The sequence below is a fragment of the Scyliorhinus canicula genome, chromosome 13 (genome assembly GCF_902713615.1).
Source record: "Scyliorhinus canicula chromosome 13, sScyCan1.1, whole genome shotgun sequence".
NCBI classification, from domain to species: domain Eukaryota; kingdom Metazoa; phylum Chordata; class Chondrichthyes; order Carcharhiniformes; family Scyliorhinidae; genus Scyliorhinus; species Scyliorhinus canicula.
This window is the reverse complement of record NC_052158.1, coordinates 23,282,338-23,307,676: the sequence shown is the minus strand read 5'-3', so window position 1 is coordinate 23,307,676 and position 25,339 is coordinate 23,282,338. Positions and strand designations below refer to the sequence as shown.

The window sequence follows — 25,339 nt, the reverse complement described above, 5'->3', positions numbered from 1 at the left end:
CAGAGGATTGGGGTAGCGTATTGAGCTGATAGAAAGCCGATTGGCAAACAGGAAACAAAGGGTAGAAATTGACGATTCTTATTTAAATTGGCAGGCAGTCACTCGTGGATCTTCATAGAATCGGCGCTGGCCCTAGCTATTCCTACCATATATTGATGATTTAGATAAGGGAACAAAATATCAGCAGTCCAAATTTGCAGATTACACCAAGCTGGGTAGGAGAGCGAGCTCTGATAATAGTGCAGTGATCCTTCAGTGTGATTTGGACAAGTTGAACGAATGAATGGCAGATGCAGTATAAATTTGACAAATGTGAGGTCATCCAATTTGGTGGCAAACAAGAAGCTAGAAAATTATTTGAATGGCCATCAATTCGGAGAAGGGAACATGCAGTGAGACTAGGGTGTCCTCGTACAACAGTCACTGAAAGTGAGCACACAGGTAGAACATGTGGTAAAGAAGGCGAAAGTAATGCTGGCCTTCATTGCGAATGTGTTCTCAGTCGGGAGCATGAATGTCTTCCTGCAATTATGTGGAGATGCCGGCGTTGTACTGGGGTGAGCACAGTAAGAAGTCTTACTATACCAGGTTGAAGTCCAACCCTGGTTTGGTTTAAACGTAAGCTTTCAGAGCACTGCTCCTTCACCTGAGGAAGGAGCAGTGCTCCGAAAGCTAGTGTTTGAAGGAAACCCTTTGGACTTTAGCCTGGTGTTGTAAGACATCTGACTATGCTCTTCCTGGAATTATACCGAGTCTGAGTTCACACCTTGTTTATTGTGTTCAGCTTTTGTCCCCTTAACTGAGGAAGGATGCTCTTATTATAAAGGGAGTCCAGCTAAATTTTGAAATGTTAATTCCTGGGATGACAGTACTGACGTACGAGGAGAGGTTGAATCGGTAGTATTGTTTTCGCTGGAGTTCAGAATAATAAGGACAATAATAACATTAATTATTTCACAAATAGTGTGACATCGACACTGCAATAAAGTTACTGTGAAAATCCTTGAATGGGCATCTCCGAGGATTCCATAAAATTCAAACAGGCCTGTCAGTGTTGATGAAGGGAGGATGTTTCGGATGGGTCCAGAACCAAGGGTCGCAGTTTGAGGATGCAGGGTAGACAATTTAGGCGCGTGATGAGGAGACATTTCATCACGCAGAGAGCGGTGATCCTGTGGAACTCGTTAACGCAGGAACTATTTGAGTCCAAAACATTGTATGGTTTCAAGAAGCACGTAGATATAGCACTTAGGACGAAGGGCTTCAAACGATATGGGGGTAAAGTGGATTAGGCTATTGAATTGGATAATCAGCAATGATCAAAATAAACGGGCTTGCATGGCGGGCCGGCCGTTTCCTGATCTTAATTTTTCTATGTTTCTATTTTGCGATATCTTGTTCATGGACTGAACAAGACTTGCAAGCCCATGCTTCAATCAAATGTTCCCTGGCAAATCGGAAATTCCAGCCCTTTGATTTAATTAATAATCTGTTCATGGCAGAATGATTACAAAAGCAACATAGTGGGCAAAACGGTAGCATGGTGGTTAGCATAAATGCTTCACAGCTCCAGGGTCCCAGGTTCGATTCCCGGCTGGGTCACTGTCTGTGCGGAGTCTGCACGTCCTCCCCGTGTGTGCGTGGGTTTCCTCCGGGTGCTCCGGTTTCCTCCCACAGTCCAAAGATGTGCGGGTTAGGTGGATTGGCCATGCTAAATTGCCCGTAGTGTCCTAATAAAGTACGGTTAAGGGGGGGGGGGTGTTGGGTTACGGGTATAGGGTGGATACGTGGGTTTGAGTAGGGTGATCATTGCTCGGCACAACATCGAGGGCCGAAGGGCCTGTTCTGTGCTGTACTGTTCTATGTACTTCTATTATGAGAGGAGTTCAAACTTGTAGGAAGGCAATGGAGAGCCATTTGAAGTGAAGTATGCATTGAACTCTTTGAATCGATTCAAATATGTAAATTAAGCCCGGGTGGATGGAGGCACAGGCACGTGGAGGTTGAGTTGTGAGGTTGGTTTGATCTGCACTAGCATATTAATTGGAAAATGTAATTCCAGTCGGCATAAAATAGACGTTGAAGACAATTTAACGTTCAGGAACATATAGAGAAAACAATGTAGGGGGTTCAGGACTGGCAGTTAAACATCCAAGGATATACAACCTATAGAAAAGACAGGGAGGTGGGCCGAGGGGGTGGGGTTGCCTTGTTAGTTAAGAACAAAATTAAACCTATGGCACTAAACGACATAGGGTCAGATGATGTGGAGTCTGTGTGGGTAGAATTGAGGAACCACAAAGGCAAAAAAACCATAATGGGAGTTATGTACAGACCTCCTAACAGTGGTCAGGACCAGGGGCGCAACATGTACCGGGAAATAGAAAAGGCATGTCAGAAAGGCAAGGTCACGGTGATCATGGGGGACTTCAATATGCAGGTGGATTGGGTAAATAACGTAGCCAGTGGATCCAAAGAAAAGGAATTCATGGAATGCTTACAAGATGGCTTTTTGGAACAGCTTGTCATGGAGCCCACAAGGGAGCAGGCTATTCTGGACCTAGTGCTATGTAATGAATCAGACTTTATAAAAGATCTTGAAGTAAGGGAACACTTAGGAAGCAGCGATCATAATATGGTTGAGTTCAGTCTGCAGTTTGAAAGAGAGAAGGCAAAATAGGATGTAATGGTGTTACAGTTAAATAAAGGTAATTACGAGGGCATGAGAGAGGAACTGGCAAAAATCGACTGGAAGCAGACCCTAGTGGGGAAGACAGCAGAGCAAAAATGGCAGGTGTTTGTATGCATCATTGAGGACACTGTACAGAGGTTCATCCCCAAGAAAATAAACATTATCCGGGGAAGGGTTAGACAGCCATGGCTGACAAAGGAGGTCAGGAAATGTATCAAAGAAAAAAAGAGATCCTATAAAGTGGCCAAAAGCACTGGGAAATCAGAAGATTGGGAAGGCTACAAAAACAAACAGAGGTTAACAATGAGAGAAATAAGGAAGGAGAGGATCAAATATGAAGGCAGGCTAGCCAGTAATATATGAAATGATAGTAAAAGTTTCTTTCAATACATAAGAAACAAACGACAGGCCAAAGTAGACATTGGGCCAATTCAAACTGATACTGGAAGGCTAGTGATGGGAGACGAGGCAATGGCTGGAGAACTTAATAAGTACTTTGCGTCTGTCTTCACAGTGGAAGACATGATTAATATCCCAAAAATTATAAAGGGTCAGGGGGCTGAGTTGAGTATGGTTGCCATTACAAAAGAGATGGTGCTAAAAAAGCTAAAAGGTCTTAAAATTGACAAATCTCCTGGCCCCGATGGGCTACATTCTAGAGTTCTGAGGGAGGTGGCTGAAGAAATAGCGGAAGCGTTGGTTGAGATCTTTCAAAAATCACTGGAGTCAGGGGAAGTCCCGGACGATTGGAAGATCGCTGTTGTAACCCACTTGTTCAAGAAAGGATCAAGACAAAAGATGGAAACTTATAGGCCAATTAGCCTAACCTCGGTTGTTGGTAAAATTCTAGAATCGATTGTTAAGGATGAGATTTCTAAATTCTTGGAAGAGCAGGGTCGGATTAGAACAAGTCAACATGGATTTAGTAAGGGGAGGTCGTGCCTGACGAACCTGTTAGAATTCTTTGAGGAGGTGACAAGTAGGTTAGACCAGGGAAACCCAGTGGATGTGGTCTATCTGGATTTCCAAAAAAGCCTTTGATAAGGTGCCACACAGGAGGCTGCTGAGTAAGGTGAGGGCCCATGGTGTTCGAGGTGAGCTACTGGCATGGGTTGAGGATTGGCTGTCTGACAGAAGGCAGAGAGTTGGGATAAAAGGTTCTTTTTCGGAATGGCAGCCGGTGTCCAGCGGTGTCCCACAGGGTTCAGTGTTGGGGCCGCAGCTGTTCACCATATATATTAATGATCTGGACGAAGGGACTGGGGGCATTCTAGCGAAGTTTGCCGAAGATACGAAGTTAGGTGGTCAGGTAGGTAGTGCTGAGGAAGTGGGGAGGCTGCAGAAGGATCTAGACAGTTTGGGAGAGTGGTGCAGGAAATGGCTGATGCAATTCAACGTGAGAAAATGTGAGGTCTTGCACTTTGGAAATAAGAATCCAAGCATAGACTACTTTCTGAACGGTGAGAAAATTCATAATGCCAAAGTACAAAGGGATCTGGGAGTGCTAGTCGAGGATTCCCTAAAGGTAAACATGCAGGTTGAATCCGTGATTAAGAAAGCGAATGCAATGTTCTCATTTATCTCAAGAGGGTTGGAATATAAAAGCAGCGATGTGCTACTGAGCCTTTATAACGCTCTGGTTAGGCCCCATTTGGAGTACTGTGTCCAGGTTTGGGCCCCACACCTCAGAAAGGACATACTGGCACTGGAGCATGTCCAGCGGAGATTCACACGGATGATCCCTGGAATGGCGGGTCTAACATATGAGGAACGGCTGAGGATCCTGGGATTGTATTCATTGGAGTTTAGGTTAAGGGGAGATCTAATAGAAACTTACAAGATAATACATGGCTTAGAAAGGGTGGATGCAAAGAAACTGTTTCCGTTAGGCGAGGAGACGAGGACCCGTGGGCACAGCCTTAGAATTAGAGGGGGTAAATTCAGAACAGAAATGCGGAGACATTTCTTCAGCCAGAGAGTGGTGGGCCTGTCGAATTCATTGCCGCGGAGTGAAGTGGAGGCCGGGACGCTAAATGGCTTCAAGGCAGAGATAGATAAACTCTTGATGTCGCGAGGAATTAAGGGCTACGGGGAGAATGCTGGTAGGTGGAGTTGAAATGCCCATCAGCCATGATTGAATGGCGGAGTGGACTCGATGGGCCGAATGGCCTTAATTCCACTCCTATGTCTTATGGTCTTATGGTTTTATGGTATTTTGGTCACTCATTTCCATGGACCGCATGGCCAAGTTTTATTTTGTGCGTGGGGCAATAATGACATCATAAAAACTGGAATAAAAATACGAGACGTGATGATGATCCGTTTTAAATGTGAGATAAATAAGAAGCTGACTGGTTTATTGGGAATTGGATCTAAAGAAGCGAATGTAAGTGCAGTTGGAGAAGATGAGCGCAACGAGAGAAGGGGGCGAGAGAGGCTCGTCAAAAATACGACTTCAGAGGTATTGGACCAATAGCATGAATCACGTTTTGGCCAGTTTGCTTATTAACGGAGATGTAACGGGCAGCAGCAACTGAGTGAATTGTAGGAATAAATCTGAAGAATAAATGGGAGCACATCTTCAAATATATCTTGTACTTTGAGGCAACAAGGGACATGGATATATGAGGCGATCTACAAAAGAGCAAACAAGAGTGTCTACTGCATTTGCAATACCAGGTTATTTTACGAGCAGGACCCGATAATGATTTAAGTGGTCTTGCCAATCCGGGATTAAGTAGCGATATTACTTTCAATTCATTACCAAATGAAGGGCAGCAACAATAATTTAAAAAACCTTAAGATGCAAAGCATAATTTAGTCTGAATCAATATGCCTTCAGAGTATGTTGAACAAAGTATTGCGAATTATCTTTAGAAAAGTCACGTTTATTATTGGCGCCCGAAGTGGGTCAGAGGATTTTTTAAAAATGCAATGCAGGAGAATAGGTATGCGGTTAATGCATTGGCTTGTGTAAAGGATTATGCAAGTCAGAGCAGAGTGTTGAACAAAACAATAACTTCAGAGAAGCATTGGGTAAGAAAGAGAGGGCCAGATGGTGAAGTGCGCCATCAAATATTTATGATCGCCAACTATGATTTGAATGAGGCCACGAATTGCATTGGAGCAACATTTGCAGATTGAAAAAGAATTTGTAGGAAAGCAAGTTCTGAACTTATTTGAAGTATCTGTAAAGGACCATAAATTGCACAAGAAAGTGTGGAAATGCAAGATAAGATGGGAAAATATGAGCGTGTCCACTTTGACAGAAAATCAGAACGTTGAAGAATATCCAAAGATAAAGAAAGTGTAAAATAGTGCGATAGAAAGCGATCGCTGTTACCTTTAAATGAAGCAGATAACGTAAACTTGAATGTGGAGCGAGGACTTTGTCCGGAAACTGAAACTTTAGCAAATTTGCAATGGTTGGGAATGTTTACAAATGCCGCCACAGTCCCAATTGTTTCCCCCAATTGAAGGGAAGAGCTGACTGGTGCTAATTTAATCTGACCATCACCGCATCCCAGGCGAGAGGCAACCTTAAATCAGTGTGCCTTCATAAATAACTTCGTTTGGGATAATAATTTAATCCACGCTATTGGCCTCACTCAGCATCACAGAGAAACCGTTTTAATTAACTTACGGGATGTGCACGTCGCAAATTAAGCCTGCATTTATTATCTATCTTTAGTTGCCCTTCAGAAGGTGGTGGTGAGTTGCCTTCAAGAATTGCTGCAGCGAGTAACGTGCAGGTACTCACATTGTGCTGATTGGGAGAGGAATGAAGGATGTTTCCCCAGCGACACTGAAGGAACGGCGATATATTTCCAAGTCAGGGTGGTGAGTGACTTGGAGGGGAAGCTCCTGCTGGTGTATTCGCTTGACATCTGCTGCTCCTGCTCTTCTAAATGATAATGTGGGGATACTGCCTTTGAACTGGGATGGTCACAGTAGGAAGTCTTACAACACCAGGTTAATGTCCAACAGCTTTATTTAAAATCAAGATCTTTTGGAGCGCAATACTTGGAGAGTCACCTGATGAAGGAGTTACGCTCTTAAAGCTAACAACTCTAAATAAACCTTTTGGACTGTAACCTGGTTTTAATACTTCTTATCGTACTCTTTTAGATGGTAGCCATCGTGGGTTAGGAAGATACTGTCCAAGGAATCTTGGTGAGTTAGTGCAGTGCATCTGGTATTTAGTACACACTGATGCCGCTGTTCGTACGTGGATGAGGGATTGCATATTTGTAGAAGAGGAACAATAAAGCTGGTTGCCTTTTCATGCAGGTGCTGAGATGCTTGAGTCATGTTGGAGATGCACTCATCCAGGCTAATAGATGGTAGACATACTTTTGTGGGTCAAGAGTTGAGTTACTTGCCACATTATTCCTAGCCTTTTACATGCTCTCCTGCTGCACTGGTATCCAAAGTATTAATATTAGTCCAGTTCAGTTTCTGGTCGATGGTACCAACCCCGCCCCCTCGCCCCACCACCACCCATGAAGCATGTTGATTTTGGGGGCTTCAGCAATGGTTGTGCCATTGGATGTCAAGGGGAGGCGGTGAGATGAGATGACCATTGCCTAGCACTTGCCTGGTGCGAATGTAAGTTGCCGCTTGTCAGTCCAAGCCTGCATATTATCCCTGGCTTGAAGCATTTGAACATGGACTGCCTCATTATCTGAGGAGGAGCGATTGTGCAAGCATCCACAAACATCCCTACTTGTGACCTTCAGTTGAAAAGGCAGTAATTAATGATGCAGCTGAAGATGGTTGGTCCGGGGACACTACCCTGAGGAACTCCTGCACTGATGTCCAGGAGATGTTATGATTGATCTCCAAACACCACAACCATACTCATTTGTGCCAGGTATATCTCCAACCAGGAGAGTGTTCCCCCTAATTCCCGTTGACTTCAGTTTAGCAATGATTCATTGATGGCATAGTTGGTCAAAATGTGTCTTGATGACAAGAGCAGTCACTCTCACCTCACATCTGGTATTCAGCTCTTCACATGTTTGAACCAAATGATTCAGGTCAGGAACTTAGTCAACATGGCAGAACCCAAAGGCAGTGTCCATGAGCAATAATTGCGAAGGAAGTGGTGCTTGATAACACTATTGAAGACTGCGTCCATCACTTTGCTGATGATGGGAGCAGACTGAAAGGACGACGAATAACTGGATTCAATTCGTCCTGGTTCTTATTTACAGGATGCATTTGGTCAATTTTCCATATTTCAAATAGATGCCACTGTACTCTAAGATCCTGGCTAGGGGTGTAACAAGATCTGGAGCAAAGTCTTCAGTTCTATTTCCGGGACATTGTCAGGGCCATAGCCTTTGCAGTATTCAGTGCTTGAAAACGTTTCTTCATATCACATGGAGTCAATCGCATTGGCTGAATGCTGACCTCTGTGATAATCGATGATGAGATGGATCGTCTCCGCCATCAATTTGGGTGCCGATATTTGCCTCGTCTCTACCGGTGAGTTGCTTCATGTCCGACAAATATTCATGGCTGGATGTGGGAGGACTGCAGAGCTTTTCACTGATGCATACGTTGTGGTATCGTGTAGCTCTGTCAATTCATTGCTGTATATGTTGTTTGACGGATAATTAGTCCCATGTTGCAGCTTGAGCAGCTTAACTCTCATTTTTCGGTATGCCTGCATTTGATACTGACCAATCTCGTAACCCAATAACGCCACCTAACCCTTTTGGACACGAAGGGAAATGTAGCACGACTAATGCACCGAAGCTGCACATCGCTCGACTGTGGGAGGGAACCAGAGCACCTGGCGGAAACCCACGCAGACATTGGAGCACATGCAGACCCCGCATGGACAGTGATCCAAGCCGAGAATCGGATCTCGGACCCTGGAGCTGTGAAGCAACTGTCCTAACCACTGTACTACGGTGGTGCCCTCAAATGCACTACCACATTCCCGCACACTGCATTGATCTTGGGCTTGGTGTTAATGGTAAAGTTGGGGGAGGAGGGAATATTGCCGGATCATGAGATTCCAGATTGTGTATGAATACAATTCTGCTGCTGTTGATGGCCCACAGCGTATCGTGGATGCCCAATATTCAGTTGCTAGATCTATTCTTAATCAATCTCATTTAGCATAGTGGCAGTGCCTCACAATGCTGTGGAGTGAATCCTGAATGTGACTTCAAGGACTATGAGGTGGTCACTTCTCCTGAGACTTCCGTGGATCTGAAGATGCATCTGGAGCAGAAAGGTTGGTGAGGATGAATTCAAAAATATTTTCCCACTTGATCCCTACCTCAGCACCTTCTACAGGCCCAGTCTCGCAAGCATGTCCGTTAGGATCGGGCCAGTACGCTCTGCAGCCTTCTTGATATTTGACATGGAAGTTTCCGCCACCTCCAGATCATACGTTGTGCCCTTGCCACCACGTGACAATCTGCAGGACATTTCCGTTCCCCTGTTCATCGTGAAACCAAGAGACTTCCTCACAGAGTCGATGTTGAGAACTTCAAGGCACCTTCTTCCCGATTATTCACAACTGAGCTCCGAATCCGCTGGTCTGTCACGCTAGTGGGACAGGAATGGTGATACTGGTGCTCACCACTGTGAGACAGCTCTCCAACTTTGGCCCATGCCCCCAGATGTGAGTGAAGAGGATTTTGCAATCTGGGTTGCCGTTGTCGTTTCCGGTTCCTGGTTGAATGTCGGGTGGTCTATTCGGTTTCATTCATTTTTTGTGTTTAATCAATGAATGCAACTGCGTGGCTTGCGAGGAAAATTATGTCGGTCTGAAGTCAACATTGGCCAGTCCAGATGAGGGATGCCAGATGCCCTTCCAGGATCCCAGATTTTTGTCAATCGTATCATGGTTTATAGCATATATTTTATTCCAGATATTTTATGTTGTTTCATATCCATCACCGACCGCAATGGATTGGAATCCGGTTCCATAGATCATTATCCAGAATATCTGGATTACTAGCGACTAGACTTCTTGCGAGAAGAATGCCACTGGATCCCTTGTCCAGCCTACTGAGATTAACCAGCCAACTGATGAAAACCATGTAATAGTATAAAGAAGAAAAAGGTAGGCTACATTTTCAGATAATTTCGAGCAAGCACCGAGAATAACGCGCAAAAATATGATCTACTTACAAAAAGAAGGGTGTACTCATGCTTAGGAGAATCTATGTAATATTCGGGCCCCAGATTTATGAGATGAAAGAGTTGTTTTTTCGGTAGAACAGAGCTCAGCTCATCGGAACTTTGAATAACAATATGCCATCTTGTTAAAACATAGACCAATTTGAGGAATGTTGCCTGTGCAGGGACTCAGTCGATAGTTACACTCGTTTGGGCATCCATAATGAAGGGTGGGTAAGAGTTTTGAAAACGGGATGCTCCATTTAAAAGAGCGTGCTTTAGCCTTTGGAAATCTAAGCCACACAAAACAGTTTCTGCGAGCTACATTTTGACCTATAAGGATGTAATGACGCACACGAGATACAATGTGTGCATGTCTGTTGAGATAGAGGGGGGGGGGGGATGAGGTGACAAGAAGTGTCAGCGTACCAGCGTAGATCATTCATCATTTCAAACAAGGAGGAAGCAATTATAAGTTGCTGAAAACTTACAGTTGATTATGTCTCATTATTTTTAGTCTGCGGGAAATCTTTTTCGTCATTCTGTTAGCTGCTGTTACTTTTTAAATTTTATTTTGTGCTTTAAAGAATTGTGCGCAAAGTGCTGGAGTTTTGATTGGAGGAAACGTCCAAATATATTTGCCTTAATGCAAAGTTAATTGTTCGTATGAACTGGTTGTCTGTACATTTTGCGGGTAGGATTCATAATGAACCTGCACAGGATTGGTTATACAAAATGGAATACAGCTGTGCAACAAAGTTTTGAATTAACTTATGTGTCGCCATTTTCTATCATCGCAAATCAGGTGATGTGGCCAAAGAATGAAAAGTAAAGTAGCCATGAACTTCAAGGTGGTTGGCACATTGACGACTACTCTCTAAAACAAGGCCAAATTACAAAAGTGTAAATATTTCGTAACAGAAGTCGCCATCATAGCTACAGCTGGAGTATATGATGCTTTGTAATAGCATAAGTTTTGCAGAACAGACATAATTAATTCGGCCGCAATTGAAAACTCGTTCTTGTTTTTTTTTACCTAAAGAGACTATTGGTGCGCATTCCGAACTATTTTGTAAGTTTAAGGTCTCTACCAGATCAGCTCCAAATATTTTCTCCGTAATAGTGGAGTTTTCGTTTCTGCTGTTTAAACTCCTGATCTTGGGTTATCGGGTGTAGGACCATTATATCAGAGGCAGAAGTGTGGCTATGTATCCCAATGACTCTGGTTCATTGAGAATTTTGCAATAATTGAAATTATATTTGATGTTTCCCATAGATAATATCGTTATTACATAGTCAACAATAATTCTAACACAAAGCATCCTGTGTGCTCCTAAAAATTTTCGATAAATATTCCACCATTATCAAAACAAGTACCCTGGCATTATAATGCGACAAATTTCGTGCGTGTTTTAATTATGTCACGATGAATTGACAACGTGCCGAAGTTGATAGATGAGAGAGATTCATTCAGACTTCAATCAGGATGGAGAGACATGATGTTGAGTTTATCAAAATGCTGCAATTAGGCTGCATCAAAGAACAGAGGCCGAAACAGCACATGAACAGACCCTTCAGCCCTCCAAGCCTGTGCCAAACTTGATAACAACCTTGATCAAAACACTCAGCACTTTTTTGTGCCATGTCCCTCTATAAATCGGAGAGTTGCATAGTTTTCCCCCTTATACACCAAATCGATTAATACATCAAATCAACTGACGTAATCGGGGCCATTTTGACGTTGCCGCCAAACAATCATGATTTTTCTTATTTGTTTAACTCATCTGGAACAACATTAAAGCTGGCTATCTTTATGCACAGATAATGTTTCGCAAGTTCTCACACTATTTCTGACAAAAGTCGTACTGCTTTGCTCACGTAAACTAAGTCGTGACTAAACGAGGGAATATTGAAAGCTGTCAATGTCACTCGCCTGTTATTTGTTTACGCAGATTTTGGTCTACGGTGAAGGAATAGATTAAAGTAATATCAGAAACATGAAAGTCTATTTAAATAAAATGTTCTAATAAAATGAATTTTGGAACCATATACGGTAGAAATACAGGATGAAGGATCCATTGCGGAAAACAAAGAATTCTATTTTTATTGCAATGTTTGGAGAAAGGAAACAAGCAGGTTCATCTTTTATTCCGTAAAATTATCCACTGTCCATTTAAGCATTGATAACGAAAACAATTTCATCTCAATAATCTCAAAGTCTACTTATGTGGATTATGTTATTCCGACGTAAAGTTCACACCCCTCTGATCGACGTTTCCGCCACTCATGTAAATTCACCATTCGTATTTAAGCCAGACCCTTGCCCCGCCATCTCAAGTGACCAAATATTTACTGTGCAGATAATATGCTGATTAATCACAAATACGTTCTTCTCTGAAAACGTCCCTATTCTACATTAAGCATTTGTTATAAATTATGTGAAATGGCAACACAAATATCAATGCGTGAGTTTGGTCATATGGCATTAATAGAGTCGCCGTTGAAAGGTGACCTTATTATTCAATTCAGTCAGAATTGTCGGATGAACACTCGGAAAATAATTCTATGTTTCAAAGCTCGGTGAGTAAAGGGTGAGGTTAGTACAACACTAACGAAAAATCTTGATTCGGATCATATCTATGTCGAATAACTTTGTGTGGCGAGCGAAATAACGAAGGAAACAGCTCAGTGGTCGACGCAATTATTGTCCCCATGACCAGAACAGTACAACATCGTTGACCACACGTAAATACATAATATTCAATTATCATATGCAACAGTGAACTTCACAGTAATTTGACAAAGCACATTGACAAAGTCCAACTTGATAATGAGTGCAAATATTGTTTTTCGATACATAAACACTCCATTGGAACAGTGAGGCATTAATAGAGACGCGGTTGCAAGGTGACCGGGGATATTGGGCGCGATTCCCCACACTCCCGACGGTGCGGAGAATAGCGTGGCTCGTAAAATTTTACGGCCACGTTGTTCCGACGCCCTCCCGCTATTCTCCCCCACCCCCCCCCCCCCCCACGCCCGACTCCCGATACGAATCGCTGCCGCCGTTTTTTTACGGCCCGCAGCGATTGTCAACTGATCGATGGGCCGAGTTCCCAGCCCTTTACGGCTGTTTTTACGTGCAGCAAACACACCTGGTCTGGCCGTTCGTAAAAACGGCCGTAAACTCTCGATCTTTAAAACCATGGCACCGATTGGCACGGGAGTACCACGGCCGTGCCAAGGGTGCCATGGGCCCGCGATCGGTGGGCACCGCTGTATCACTTTGCGGGGCGGCTGAGGGGCATCCCGGCCCGCGGCTGATGTCATATGACGCGTCAGCCGGCGCTAACTCTGGCAAGCGGGCTTAACGAAATTCGTTAAGCCCGCGATGCCGGAGTTTACGGCGTCGGCATGCTAGCCCCGACCGGGGACCAGCATCGGTTCCCGGTCGGGAAGGGGGGGGGGGGCTGGCGTCAAACCCGCCATGTGAGAGAATCGCGCCTAAGATGCGAGATCAGGAGCATTTTCCTCCTTTGGTGTTTTGTCTTAGTATTTGGAATTTTCTATCGAAATTATCAATGAAGATATTATGATTTAATCGACGCTGCGGTGAGCATATTTTTCATTTAAATGGATAGAACTATCCTGGGGTTGAGAGAAATGGGAGGTTGATGGTAAGTTAATGCTTATACAAGCACTAAACGGATTCAAGGAAGGATCAGGATTCAGTGGCCGATCGACCAAATTCCATTCGTATTTTTAATGCACTTACTGGTGTCAAGCTGAAGGGTATTGCACGTATTTGGGGTTGTTCGTTGCTCTGTAGCTTTACTTGGTTGATCCCTATTAAATACGTCGCATTCTGCATCCAGCTAGTAGCCTAAGATGTATGCCATGCATCTCTATTTATGCTTTGATTATGCTACGTTTCCGCCATGGGAACCTCTCCAAATTTTGAAAATAACCGCACGTATTGCATACACTGGAGAAATTATCTGACACCGTCCCCACGTTCAGATTTTAGATACGGTTTCTTACAGAATTATTCGCGTGCACTAGAAACGAAAGTAGTACATCGTCCGTGCATCCGTGAGTGCCTGGAGTCGTTCGCTGAAAGATTACGTTTACCATTGGTGAGAGCCTCTGTTAGGTCTTTGGTACAACAATATAATTTCGATCCTGTCTCACCTTTATTCTCGAGACTTTCTTTTAGTTGCTTTATTTCTTTAAAAACGAGGAAATAAAATGAGGACTGCGGGTCACAGAGAAAATATGTGTCCGGGTCTGACGATGATACATTTTTCACAACGCAATGCAAAGTGGGGTTGGGTTCAAGATTAAACTTGTTAACCGGGCCTAAAATTGGATTTATTATGAAACACTCCAATGTATTACAGGCAATGACTTACTAATGTATACGTTTCTCGCCTGAAAACAATTAAGCCCATGCATAAGGACAAAACCCATACCGCGGTTCAGGAAACAGCATTGTTTTGAATCACGATTTGCTCTTTGCAAAATTCTGATACTCATTCATATATTGCCGCACAATAAACATTTTGAAGACACTAACTGAACAAAAGTCCTTTTAATGTTTTCTTGTCATTTTCAATCACGATACTCTTCCAGTTGGTAACATTAAATATTTGTACATAATCATGTAACATGTTTGTATAAAGATCGATTCGTTTAAGTGTGTAAAGAAGAAATGCCCCACACCAAGTTAGAGATATTTGTGACAATATGCACTGGGTTTTGGAAAAATGATTTGGCGCTGAAGAAAATATGCAATTCGTTGTGGACTTGGCAGAGTCTGGCAGTGAACGTATTCCTTCTCATTGGTGGTGAGACCGGGAACAGTGGGGAGAATATGGAGCGAGAGCAATAGCATTTCCCTCCTTTGGTCTTATATTTTAAGATGTTGAATTTTCTGTCGAAATTAGGAATGACGATATTATGAAATGAAAATGAAAATCGCTTATTGTCACGAGTAGGCTTCAATGAAGTTACAGTGAAAATCCCCTAGTCGCCACATTCCGGTGCCTGTCTGGGGAGGCTGGTACGGGAATCGAACCGTGCCTGCTTGGTCTGCTTTCAAAACCCAGCGATTTAGCTCAGTGATGTTGTAGTGGTGGCTGCGTTTTGCGTCCACACTAGAAAATGCGATAAAATACAAAATACTCATCAAACATATATGCTTATTTTTCAACAATGAACAGCACAAAATACTTTATCGTGGCACAAAACATTTCTTTTGGAATGGTTATAGACCCTGGAGATTTTTTTTGCACATTTATAATATCAAGATAATATGATTTTGTAGCTACACAACCATTGCAGGCAGTTGCGTAGCTCACGCATGCAGATACGTATATAAAAAAAAGAGTCCGAATATATGCAGGTTACGTTGATTGGATATGCTAAATTGTCCATTGTGGACAAAGACTTGTTGGGCTTCTGGGATTACGGAGATTGGATGGAAATTGTACTCAGGTAGGCTGCTCTTTTGGATGTTTCGTGCAGACTCGATTGGCCTCATAACCTTATTCTGCACTGCCGGGATTCAATGAAAGGTGATCCATATTGAGATTGTTTTTGTTTATCGAATTAATTATTTAATCGAGAACAATTTATATTTCTCTGACTCCACAAATACATTCTACAGAATTGGATCCAGGTAGAAACAAGCAAAATTATTTCTAAAGTACAACATGACCATTGAATAACATAATGTGCACAAGTTGAATAATGTTTTGTTTCAGGATTACGAATTTTAAGGGTGGGTCAGCTTCTGCTGCATAACAACGGTTCTAATTATACTTGTCTGGTTCCGAAACTTTAAGAGAACATCTGAAAATACTGAACTATGGTCATATGTACCAGGAGTATGAGGACGGCCGACAAAACTTTAATAAATGTCCGATTTCTTTTGGAAGGGAAACGAAAAGCTTGCCCTGCAGTAGGCGCACGACTCTAGTTACTTTTCCTGGACCTAAAGGTTCCGAGAAGGAACGAATGTGCCCTGCCTCTGAACTATGTTTCCAAAGATGTTATATAGTGCAAACAGCTTTATTGGCTGTCCATTAAAACTGATGGGAGAATATTTCAGAGGATTTTGTACATTTGATTCTCCTGCTTACTGTGCTGAAACAGTGACTGATGCAGATGGATGAATCGATTTGCTCCTACGGTTTGAATATCAGTCATCATATCCCCAGTGGCGCCCACACATGGCGGCCATAATTTTCCTACTGCGGCAAATAATAATTATTTTTTTTCGATGTGCCGCTGGCCCAAAAAAACGTCTTTTTCATTCTCATACAAAGCATGGAAAGCACTGACAATTATTCATGATTACCCAAGGTTTGTTCCACCTCGCATTTATCTGAAAATATAAAAATAGTATGATCACTGTCAGTGTCAAACTACATATTTTTCCTCTCACAGCTTGATTGAATCAATTACTATCAACTCAGACATTTGTAGAAAAATATTGTGCAGAAAAATAATTGCTCGAAACAATTATCGATAGAATATCTGAAATGCATTTCAACAGTAGTTTTGACATATGTTTCAATCACAAATACCTAAACATAAAATATATTCTAGAGATTAGAAGTTAAAAGTTTTAGTTTCAAATTTCCAGCAGCAAATCTTGAAGTAATGCATTGAAAGTTCTTCCCCCAGCAAACAATTTGATGCAACTTAAACGCATACAACATTGGTTCATTTAAAATTTCGCTAACCCTTTTCATCCAGACGACTTTTCAACATTTCTATTTCTGAAATGGAATAGAAGTATGATTTAAGTAGCCGTAACTTTACTCATATCTCTGGTTTTGTTATGATTTTTAAAAAAGTTTCATGCTACTGTTTTATATTATTGTTAACGTTGTACGTCGACATGCAAAGAAGCTGCGTTGTCTTTACATGGCAATTACTTATGAATCAGAGCGTGGCGAACCTCCAGAAGGAAAGAATAACCTCGAAGTCAAAGCGCCCTGATAAAATGATGGTTAGATATTCAACGTGAATCGCTTTGAAGAAAAACAAGTCTGAACCCATGAAACAATAAAGTTAGGAAAAGCGAATATAAATGCATTAATTGCCAGATAAACAGTTAAGGCCATTCGAGCTGTTATTGGCGGACCTGATAGTATTCCTGGCAGCTAACTGAGCTGGTGCGTAATGACACTTTTATAAACGACTCCTAATTGCTGGATCCAGTGTCCAGGAACGGAAGAAGTATTCGGTAACGAATAGAGCCAGGCAACATCGCGAGGAGATGGCAGAACCCGACGCTCGTTTGAAACTGTAAATATCTTTCAGGTCATGGAAATCGTGACTTCAGACACAAATAAGCAAACGAAAATTTAACATCAATCCGCTTGGAGGGATACGACTACTAATTGTCATTATGAATTTGTATAATTGCAGATGTTGTTGGTCAATGTAAGCACAAACTGGCAGATGAATGAAATTGAGCCCGTGTAAGTAACTCTCGGGAAATGCCGCATTCCTGCATGATAGTTCAGACCTCGTTACTGTTTTCCAGATTGACTTGTCTACCGATTCTATAAATTTTGACGTCAACTAGAAGAACGGGGATGGCTTGAAATGCAGCTTTCTCTCTGTTCTTCGTAATTTTGTGCGACAAACAAAGGTTAATATTGCCTTTGGACTGAGTTGGAACAAAAAACACTGGCGTCAGAGAGTTAAAAGAGATATTACTTCTGTTTAATTGTGTCTGTCGTGAGAAGGGCAGGGGGTGTTCCCCGGTTGCGGTGGTCTGGTTGGTTTGTGTGGTGGCTTGGCTGAATCAAGGACATGAACCTGGGACATCCTGGAAAGCAAAAGGATAAGAAGTGGAATGCACTGAAAATTTATAGTTAATAATTATGGCATCACAGGGAGTTTGCCACTCTGAACTCGATCATTAGTTTTTAAAGAAAGAAAACTATCGTTAGTGTTGGTCTGGACGTTAAGTTTTGCGAAAGGAACCATGCATGAAATAACCGCATCTGAAATGTCTTACGCTTATCTTTTTCATACAGGTTCGTTTCTGTGAGAGAAATAATTTAAATTTGAACATTCAAATGTTTGTGATGTGTGCGCACAGTTGCAGTACTTATGTTCAAACTTCAATCTTGTCATGGGCTGTGATATATTTTCCTGTACCCCACTGCGTAGTCTTCGGACGCTGATTCTGTCCGGGATTTGGGTTTAATAGGTTAACGGACCCAAAATTATACATTTCTCTCCCTCGTGCCTTTAAGTATTTGGAGCTTGGGGACAGGGTGCTCGTCGGTGGGGAGGACGGAATCGCATAGTCTGCACAACAGCCCATCGGTGGCATAGTGGATCGTCTCTTCTTTGACTGCTGTTCTGTCATAGCTGCGTTCGATAACGACCTCTTCCATGAAGGCGACCGTATAGGATGTTTCTTCGCACAAACTCTGTACTCCCAGGTTTGTTTCAGTTTTCGTTCCAGGTTTCCCTTGATTATATATTTTGCTACAGAAGGTATGGGTTACTAACTCTCCAGTCGGGTGGGTCGCCTGCTCAGATTCTTCTATAGCAGTGTTGGAGTCATCGACTATTGGGGATACTGGTCTTTCTGATCAGGCACCCGGATCCAGCTCCCAGTAGGGACGGAGGTTGGTTGACCTCGCGTCTTCCTCTGCCGTTTGGGTTGAGGTAGACGCTGTTACTAGCCTGGCGGGCCAGCCAGAACATGTGCAGCATCGGCACTTTTCACAGAGCGCTGCTGCTGACGCTTCTGCGGGGCGGTTTGTCTTCCGGGGTGCAGCCCATCCGTTCTCATCTATAATTCATGGCATATCCACAACATTTTTTTTTCAAAGGCAATATCGCAAGATATCAGATCCACTCGGTTCAAAGCCGACTCGTGCTTTTTCTCGCCATTTAGTCCCTCAGTAGTCTTTGACTACTATTGAGTTTACCAGCGGGGCTGCCGTGGAGGTACGCATTTCCATGTGATGATAGAAACACGTTAAAACACCAAAAGAGTAACTATCCAGAGTTGACACTCTGGGGAGACCCGTCCAAGAGAGTCATAGTTACTCCCCCCCCCTGTTTAATCGCGCTTCATTGGATTTCTTCCCTTTGACATTCAGAGCACTGGGCAGAAATCACATTGCGTCAACACCCGCCAGCGGCCTTCGCGGTGATTTGTTTTAATTAAACAGTCGGATTCCCCTGGTCCGCACCTGTTCTTAACCGGCGTGACCACCGCGTGGCAGTCCACCACTGATTGCCAGGCCCAGAACATTACAGATGGTATAGATTATTAAATTACAATTCTTGTCAGCAACAAAGTGTCAGAATTGAGCACATCCGGGAATAAATGTGGAAAAATTCGACCTTCAAACACGAATGGATAATTTGTGTATGCCAATCTGGACATTGCCCATGATCGTCCAGGCGTCCGTCATTGGACTATTCGACTTTACTTGTTACATATCATGGAAGATAAATAGAATTACAATGAATTACTTGTCTGTGAATCGTGCAAAGTGGATTTTTCAAAATGAGCCCTTGAATGGTGTACATGACAGTAAAACGTATCTTCTTTAATGCACCTGAAATTCATATATATAAGACATTGGTTTATTTTTCGTATGTTGTTTCTGATAAAGATATCAACTAATTAGCAACCAACATAGTCGCATGTCAATGTCCGATATAATAGGTGAAAGTGTTTGCTTGGTACTTCTGGTCATCATGAAATTTCCGGAACATGTTCCTTATTTAAATCAATTCCACGTCAACATCACTTAACGTAGATTTGGTGTACCTGCCAACATAAATAATCGCCTTCTCTTCTGACCTGCATTTTTGCCATGGTTACTCACCAATTACTTTAATACGGGCAAAGAAATCTGAAGATAATTGTTGAACAATTGTCAATAAGGATAGATTCATGGAGCTTATAATTTAATATTTTCGTTTCGAGAATTCAATGATTTTATGTTCTGGTTCGAAAAGTATACACTACAACGTGCAAAATTAATATGAAGATCAGAATCCGAGACAGCACACGATACCTGACTCCTTCCTCTTTAGTTCCGTCTCTGTATTTACATATTGATTTTGTTATTGTTAACTAATGAAGCTGCACACAAATATAGTACTGATAATCAATGTTTCAAACAACACATAGAAAAATGATTTTGGAAAAACAATTTGTCATTGATTATATTAGAAAGCTTGTCACCACCATTGGCTAAACTAATCGCTAACCTTATTTGTTCAGGTAGGATTAATGATTTAATTACCGCAATTTGGTGAGCATTTCTGTTTCCACAGAAACTGAGTTATGTTTGCGCAAGAACTCAAATATTAAATTCCATGGGCTTGAATGGCTTTGCAGGAAATATAGTTCCCATGTATTGTTTTGATTTCCAAAATATTTTAATAAATTAAGTCGTGCAATTGATGGCACTGCTGACTCAAGGCGCTGAGGATGCAAGTTCGATTCCGGCCCTGGCGTGCTGTCCATGTGGAATTTGCACTTTTTCACGAGTCCGCTTGGGCCGCAACCTCACAACCCTAGAGATATGAGGATCGGTGAATTGGGCACGGAAAATTGTCCCGTCATTGGCAAACAATTGCATACTTTAAGGTAATAAATAAACAAAAATTAATAAATTTTGCATTTTATCGCATTTTCTGGTGTGGGCGCAAAACGCAGCCACCATTACAGCATAATAGGGGATGGTTTAGCTCACTGAGCTAAATCCCTGGCTTTTAAAGCAGACCAAGCAGGCCAGCAGCGTGGTTCGATTCCCGTACCAGCCTCCCCGAAAAGGCGCCGGAATGTGGCGACTAGGGGCTTTTCACAGTAACTTCATTGAAGCCTACTCGTGACAATAAGCGATTTTCATTTCATTTCAAATTCAGTCTAACATTTTTTTACCTGCGCCAATCAAAGCTTCATTGGCGTGTTTTAGTTCTGAAAAAAAAATCCAATATGTTTTGCGAAACTGCAAAGTAAAATCAACCTTACACCGATCGGTTAACCATTACTTTTACTTTTATTTGTTTCTGATAAAGATTTTCGTATTTGAGCAAAGAACTGTGCAATCGCAAAAGATGCAGAAGAAGTTCTAGGTCTGGAGAAGATGGACTGGACTAGGTTTTGTAAAATTGCTTGTCTATTTTGTAATGTGTATATTTTCAAGGTACTTTGGGTGCCAGAAGATCGTTTAGAATATGAAATTCCATTATGTTTCAAAGGCCACATTAATTCTGACACAAAATCCTCTGGAGTGTTAGAGATAACAGTTGAAATATAGCCACAATAGCGATTCAAAATCATTGCAAAATGATTAAGGACAAGAGTTAGCCAAGACAATATCCTATAGCCATTAACATTATATTGCTAGCGCAAACTAATTTTCAGAAACATATTTGAAGAATATATGTCCCAGAAGTATATTTTTAAGTCACTATTCACGATCAGCAATGCGACAATGAAACGAAAGAAGGACTGAATGTAGTGCGGAAACATTGTGATGGAATCTTATTAGATTTCGTATCCATTACCTATGCTTGTGACTCCCATTTGAACGAGGATCATTTGCACCACTGATTTACTCTTCAGAACAAATTTCGAAGGTCTACCAGGCTACCTCCAGATTTTTTCCACGCACGTTTTGATTTAAAAAAAAAATTTGCTGCGTGAACTCCTGCTGTTGGACGATCGGCATTGGGCCCATTATATCAGAAACGAAACTGTTTGTATGTGTTCCAAATGACACTGGTTTATTGCGAATTTTGCAATATCCGTGTGATCTTACAAATATCCTTTCTCATAGATTATATCGTTTTCACAAGCTTCACTAAACCATATCAACAAAAAATCGGGCAAAACAGCATCCAGAGTGTAAGAATATGATATTCGGCTCCTATATTTTTTCGATAAATATTTAATGGTATGTAAATCAGTACATTGGTACGATAAATTGCCAAATGTTCAACCACATTCCAAATATGGCTCCAGGAATTGTCAAAATGTTGACATTAATGATTAAAGAGATTGACTCTCACTTCAATCAGGATGGCGAGATTTGATGTTGAGTTCATCAACATGTCATAAGTAAGATGGGTGGCAATCAAAATGCAACGCATAACCCGAGATACGCCGTTCATTCAATCTAAATACCATAATTGGAACTATTTTATCATTGCCGCCAAGCAATCACGGTTATTCTGAAGGAACTATTTTTAAAAACCTGATCTGGAAGAACATTACATCGTCAGCTATATGAAGACATATTGCTTCGCAAGTTCTAATAACATTTCAAGGAAAGGTGACACTGAGTTGCTTCACATAAACTAAGTGGTAAGAAAATCAGGGAATATTGAAATTTGCCAGATTCACTTGCCTGTTAGATATTTACTCAGATTTCGGTCTAAGTTGAACGAATGTATTGCAATAATATCACAAACCTGGATGTGAATTTAAAGTAAAAGGTTCTCAATCAATAAACATTAGTACTACATATGGTGAAAATATAGGATGAATATTCCATTGTGGGAAGCTATGAATTATATGTTTTACTGGACAGATTGGAGCAAGGAAACAATCATACTGAGTTTGTGTTTCGTAGTTATTTCAATAAAAAATTTCCACTCTTGGATACGTTGATAACGAACACATTTTCATCTTTATAACTTCAAACTCAACCTACGTGGATTATTTTCTCCCTACGCAGAGCTCTATCCGATCCATGTTTCCTCTACTAATATCGAAACATCATTCATATTTATGTCAAGCCATTGCCCATACCAGCTCATGGAGCCAGATATTTAACTGTCATCTCATATACTGATAACGAAAAATTTGTTGTTCTCCAAAATTGTCCATATCCCGCATTTGGCATTGGTTCTAAGTTGTGCGAAATAACTGCACAAATATAAATGCATAAATGTTAGTAACATGGGATTGAGAGATGCACGTTTTCAACGTGACCATATTATTCAAGGTTATCTGATATTTCGTATAAACATTGGGAATGTAAATGGACATCATAAAGCTCTGTGAGTAAAGGGTGAGGTGAGTACAAAAGTAAGAAATTACCTCTCTTCAGAAAATATTTATGGCGAAAATATTTGGATAGGAATCCGAGATAACGGCAAAAAATTCTTAATGATCGACGTATTTACCGCCCCTCAACAGTAACAATACAGAACTGTCGCCCACATATCAACAGATAATATGGGGTTGCAAGTGTTTTACTACAATAATCAAGTGCGACATTCAACATCACATGAATTTGGCGAAGCACATTGGCAAAGCCTAACTCGATAATGAGTGCAAAAATAAATTTTGAGACACTTTAACTTCCTATTGGAACAGTGCGTCTTTGGACTTCGGCCGGAAGTTGATTTTGAATCTGGTTATGTGTAATGAGGCATTCAATAATGTATAATACCAGTCAGAGGGATCACAATATGTTACAATTTTGCAGAAACTCTAAACATGAGAACAGGGTTCTTCAAAGAGTGCCTGAAATTTTCAAAGATACGTGAAGACATAGCTGGCTCACGATGACTGTAGAGATATGTCAAAAGGAATCTGTTGAAAATGAAGTATCGGCCATTTAATGTGATATCATAAGTCCCAACGAGGAAATAATCCACTGATGAAGAAAGCTTCTGCCAGACCTGTTCAATATCAATGACTAACTGAGGAAGTTTAAGCTGCCATGAAAGTGCTGAATTTGTGTACATTAGAGTGTTAAATTGAGAGTTTGTTGACCGAGGGATATTAAGGGTTTATTTTAATCCAATGATTTAGAAGAAAAATAATTGCTCGAAACAATTATCGATAGAATATCTGAAATGCATTTCAACAGTAGTTTTGACATATGTTTCAATCACAAATACCTAAACATAAAATATATTCTAGAGATTAGAAGTTAAAAGTTTTAGTTTCAAATTTCCAGCAGCAAATCTTGAAGTAATGCATTGAAAGTTCTTCCCCCAGCAAACAATTTGATGCACTTAAACGCATACAACATTGGTTCATTTAAAATTTCGCTAACCCTTTTCATCCAGACGACTTTTCAACATTTCTATTTCTGAAATGGAATAGAAGTATGATTTAAGTAGCCGTAACTTTACTCATATCTCTGGTTTTGTTATGATTTTTAAAAAAGTTTCATGCTACTGTTTTATATTATTGTTAACGTTGTACGTCGACATGCAAAGAAGCTGCGTTGTCTTTACATGGCAATTACTTATGAATCAGAGCGTGGCGAACCTCCAGAAGGAAAGAATAACCTCGAAGTCAAAGCGCCCTGATAAAATGATGGTTAGATATTCAACGTGAATCGCTTTGCAGAAAAACAAGTCTGAACCCATGAAAGAATAAAGTTAGGAAAAGCGAATATAAATGCATTAATTGCCAGATAAACAGTTAAGGCCATTCGAGCTGTTATTGGCGGACCTGATAGTATTCCTGGCAGCTAACTGAGCTGGTGCGTAATGACACTTTTATAAACGACTCCTAATTGCTGGATCCAGTGTCCAGGAACGGAAGAAGCATTCGGTAACGAATAGAGCCAGGCAACATCGCGAGGAGATGGCAGAACCCGACGCTCGTTTGAAACTGTAAATATCTTTCAGGTCATGGAAATCGTGACTTCAGACACAAATAAGCAAACGAAAACTTAACATCAATCCGCTTGGAGGGATACGACTACTAATTGTCATTATGAATTTGTATAATTGCAGATGTTGTTGGTCAATGTAAGCACAAACTGGCAGATGAATGAAATTGAGCCCGTGTAAGTAACTCTCGGGAAATGCCGCATTCCTGCATGATAGTTCAGACCTCGTTACTGTTTTCCAGATTGACTTGTCTACCGATTCTATAAATTTTGACGTCAACTAGAAGAACGGGGATGGCTTGAAATGCAGGTTTCTCTCTGCTCTTCGTAATTTTGTGCGACAAACAAAGGTTAATATTGCCTTTGGACTGAGTTGGAACAAAAAACACTGGCGTCAGAGAGTTAAAAGAGATATTACTTCTGTTTAATTGTGTCTGTCGTGAGAAGGGCAGGGGGTGTTCCCCGGTTGCGGTGGTCTGGTTGGTTTGTGTGGTGGCTTGGCTGAATCAAGGACATGAACCTGGGACATCCTGGAAAGCAAAAGGATAAGAAGTGGAATGCACTGAAAATTTATAGTTAATAATTATGGCATCACAGGGAGTTTGCCACTCTGAACTCGATCATTAGTTTTTAAAGAAAGAAAACTATCGTTAGTGTTGGTCTGGACGTTAAGTTTTGCGAAAGGAACCATGCATGAAATAACCGCATCTGAAATGTCTTACGCTTATCTTTTTCATACAGGTTCATTTCTGTGAGAGAAATAATTTAAATTTGAACATTCAAATGTTTGTGATGTGTGCGCACAGTTGCAGTACTTATGTTCAAACTTCAATCTTGTCATGGGCTGTGATATATTTTCCTG

At 41.4% G+C, this 25,339-nt stretch overlaps 1 protein-coding gene across 1 annotated transcript in view; it reads right to left on the bottom strand.

The window, feature by feature from the left end:
- LOC119976524 (golgin subfamily A member 4-like) overlaps positions 1–25,339 on the bottom strand; it is a 1,176,663-nt gene that overhangs the window by 85,211 nt on the left and 1,066,113 nt on the right. The window contains exons 186-196 of the mRNA XM_038817077.1: positions 25,200–25,226; positions 23,911–23,946; positions 22,249–22,275; positions 20,778–20,813; positions 19,906–19,932; positions 19,714–19,740; positions 17,874–17,900; positions 16,585–16,620; positions 16,197–16,223; positions 14,027–14,062; positions 11,769–11,795 (exon numbers count right to left, since the gene is read on the bottom strand). Coding sequence (XP_038673005.1) covers positions 11,769–11,795; positions 14,027–14,062; positions 16,197–16,223; positions 16,585–16,620; positions 17,874–17,900; positions 19,714–19,740; positions 19,906–19,932; positions 20,778–20,813; positions 22,249–22,275; positions 23,911–23,946; positions 25,200–25,226 — 333 coding nt within the window. The remainder of the gene's footprint in view (positions 1–11,768; positions 11,796–14,026; positions 14,063–16,196; positions 16,224–16,584; positions 16,621–17,873; positions 17,901–19,713; positions 19,741–19,905; positions 19,933–20,777; positions 20,814–22,248; positions 22,276–23,910; positions 23,947–25,199; positions 25,227–25,339) is intronic.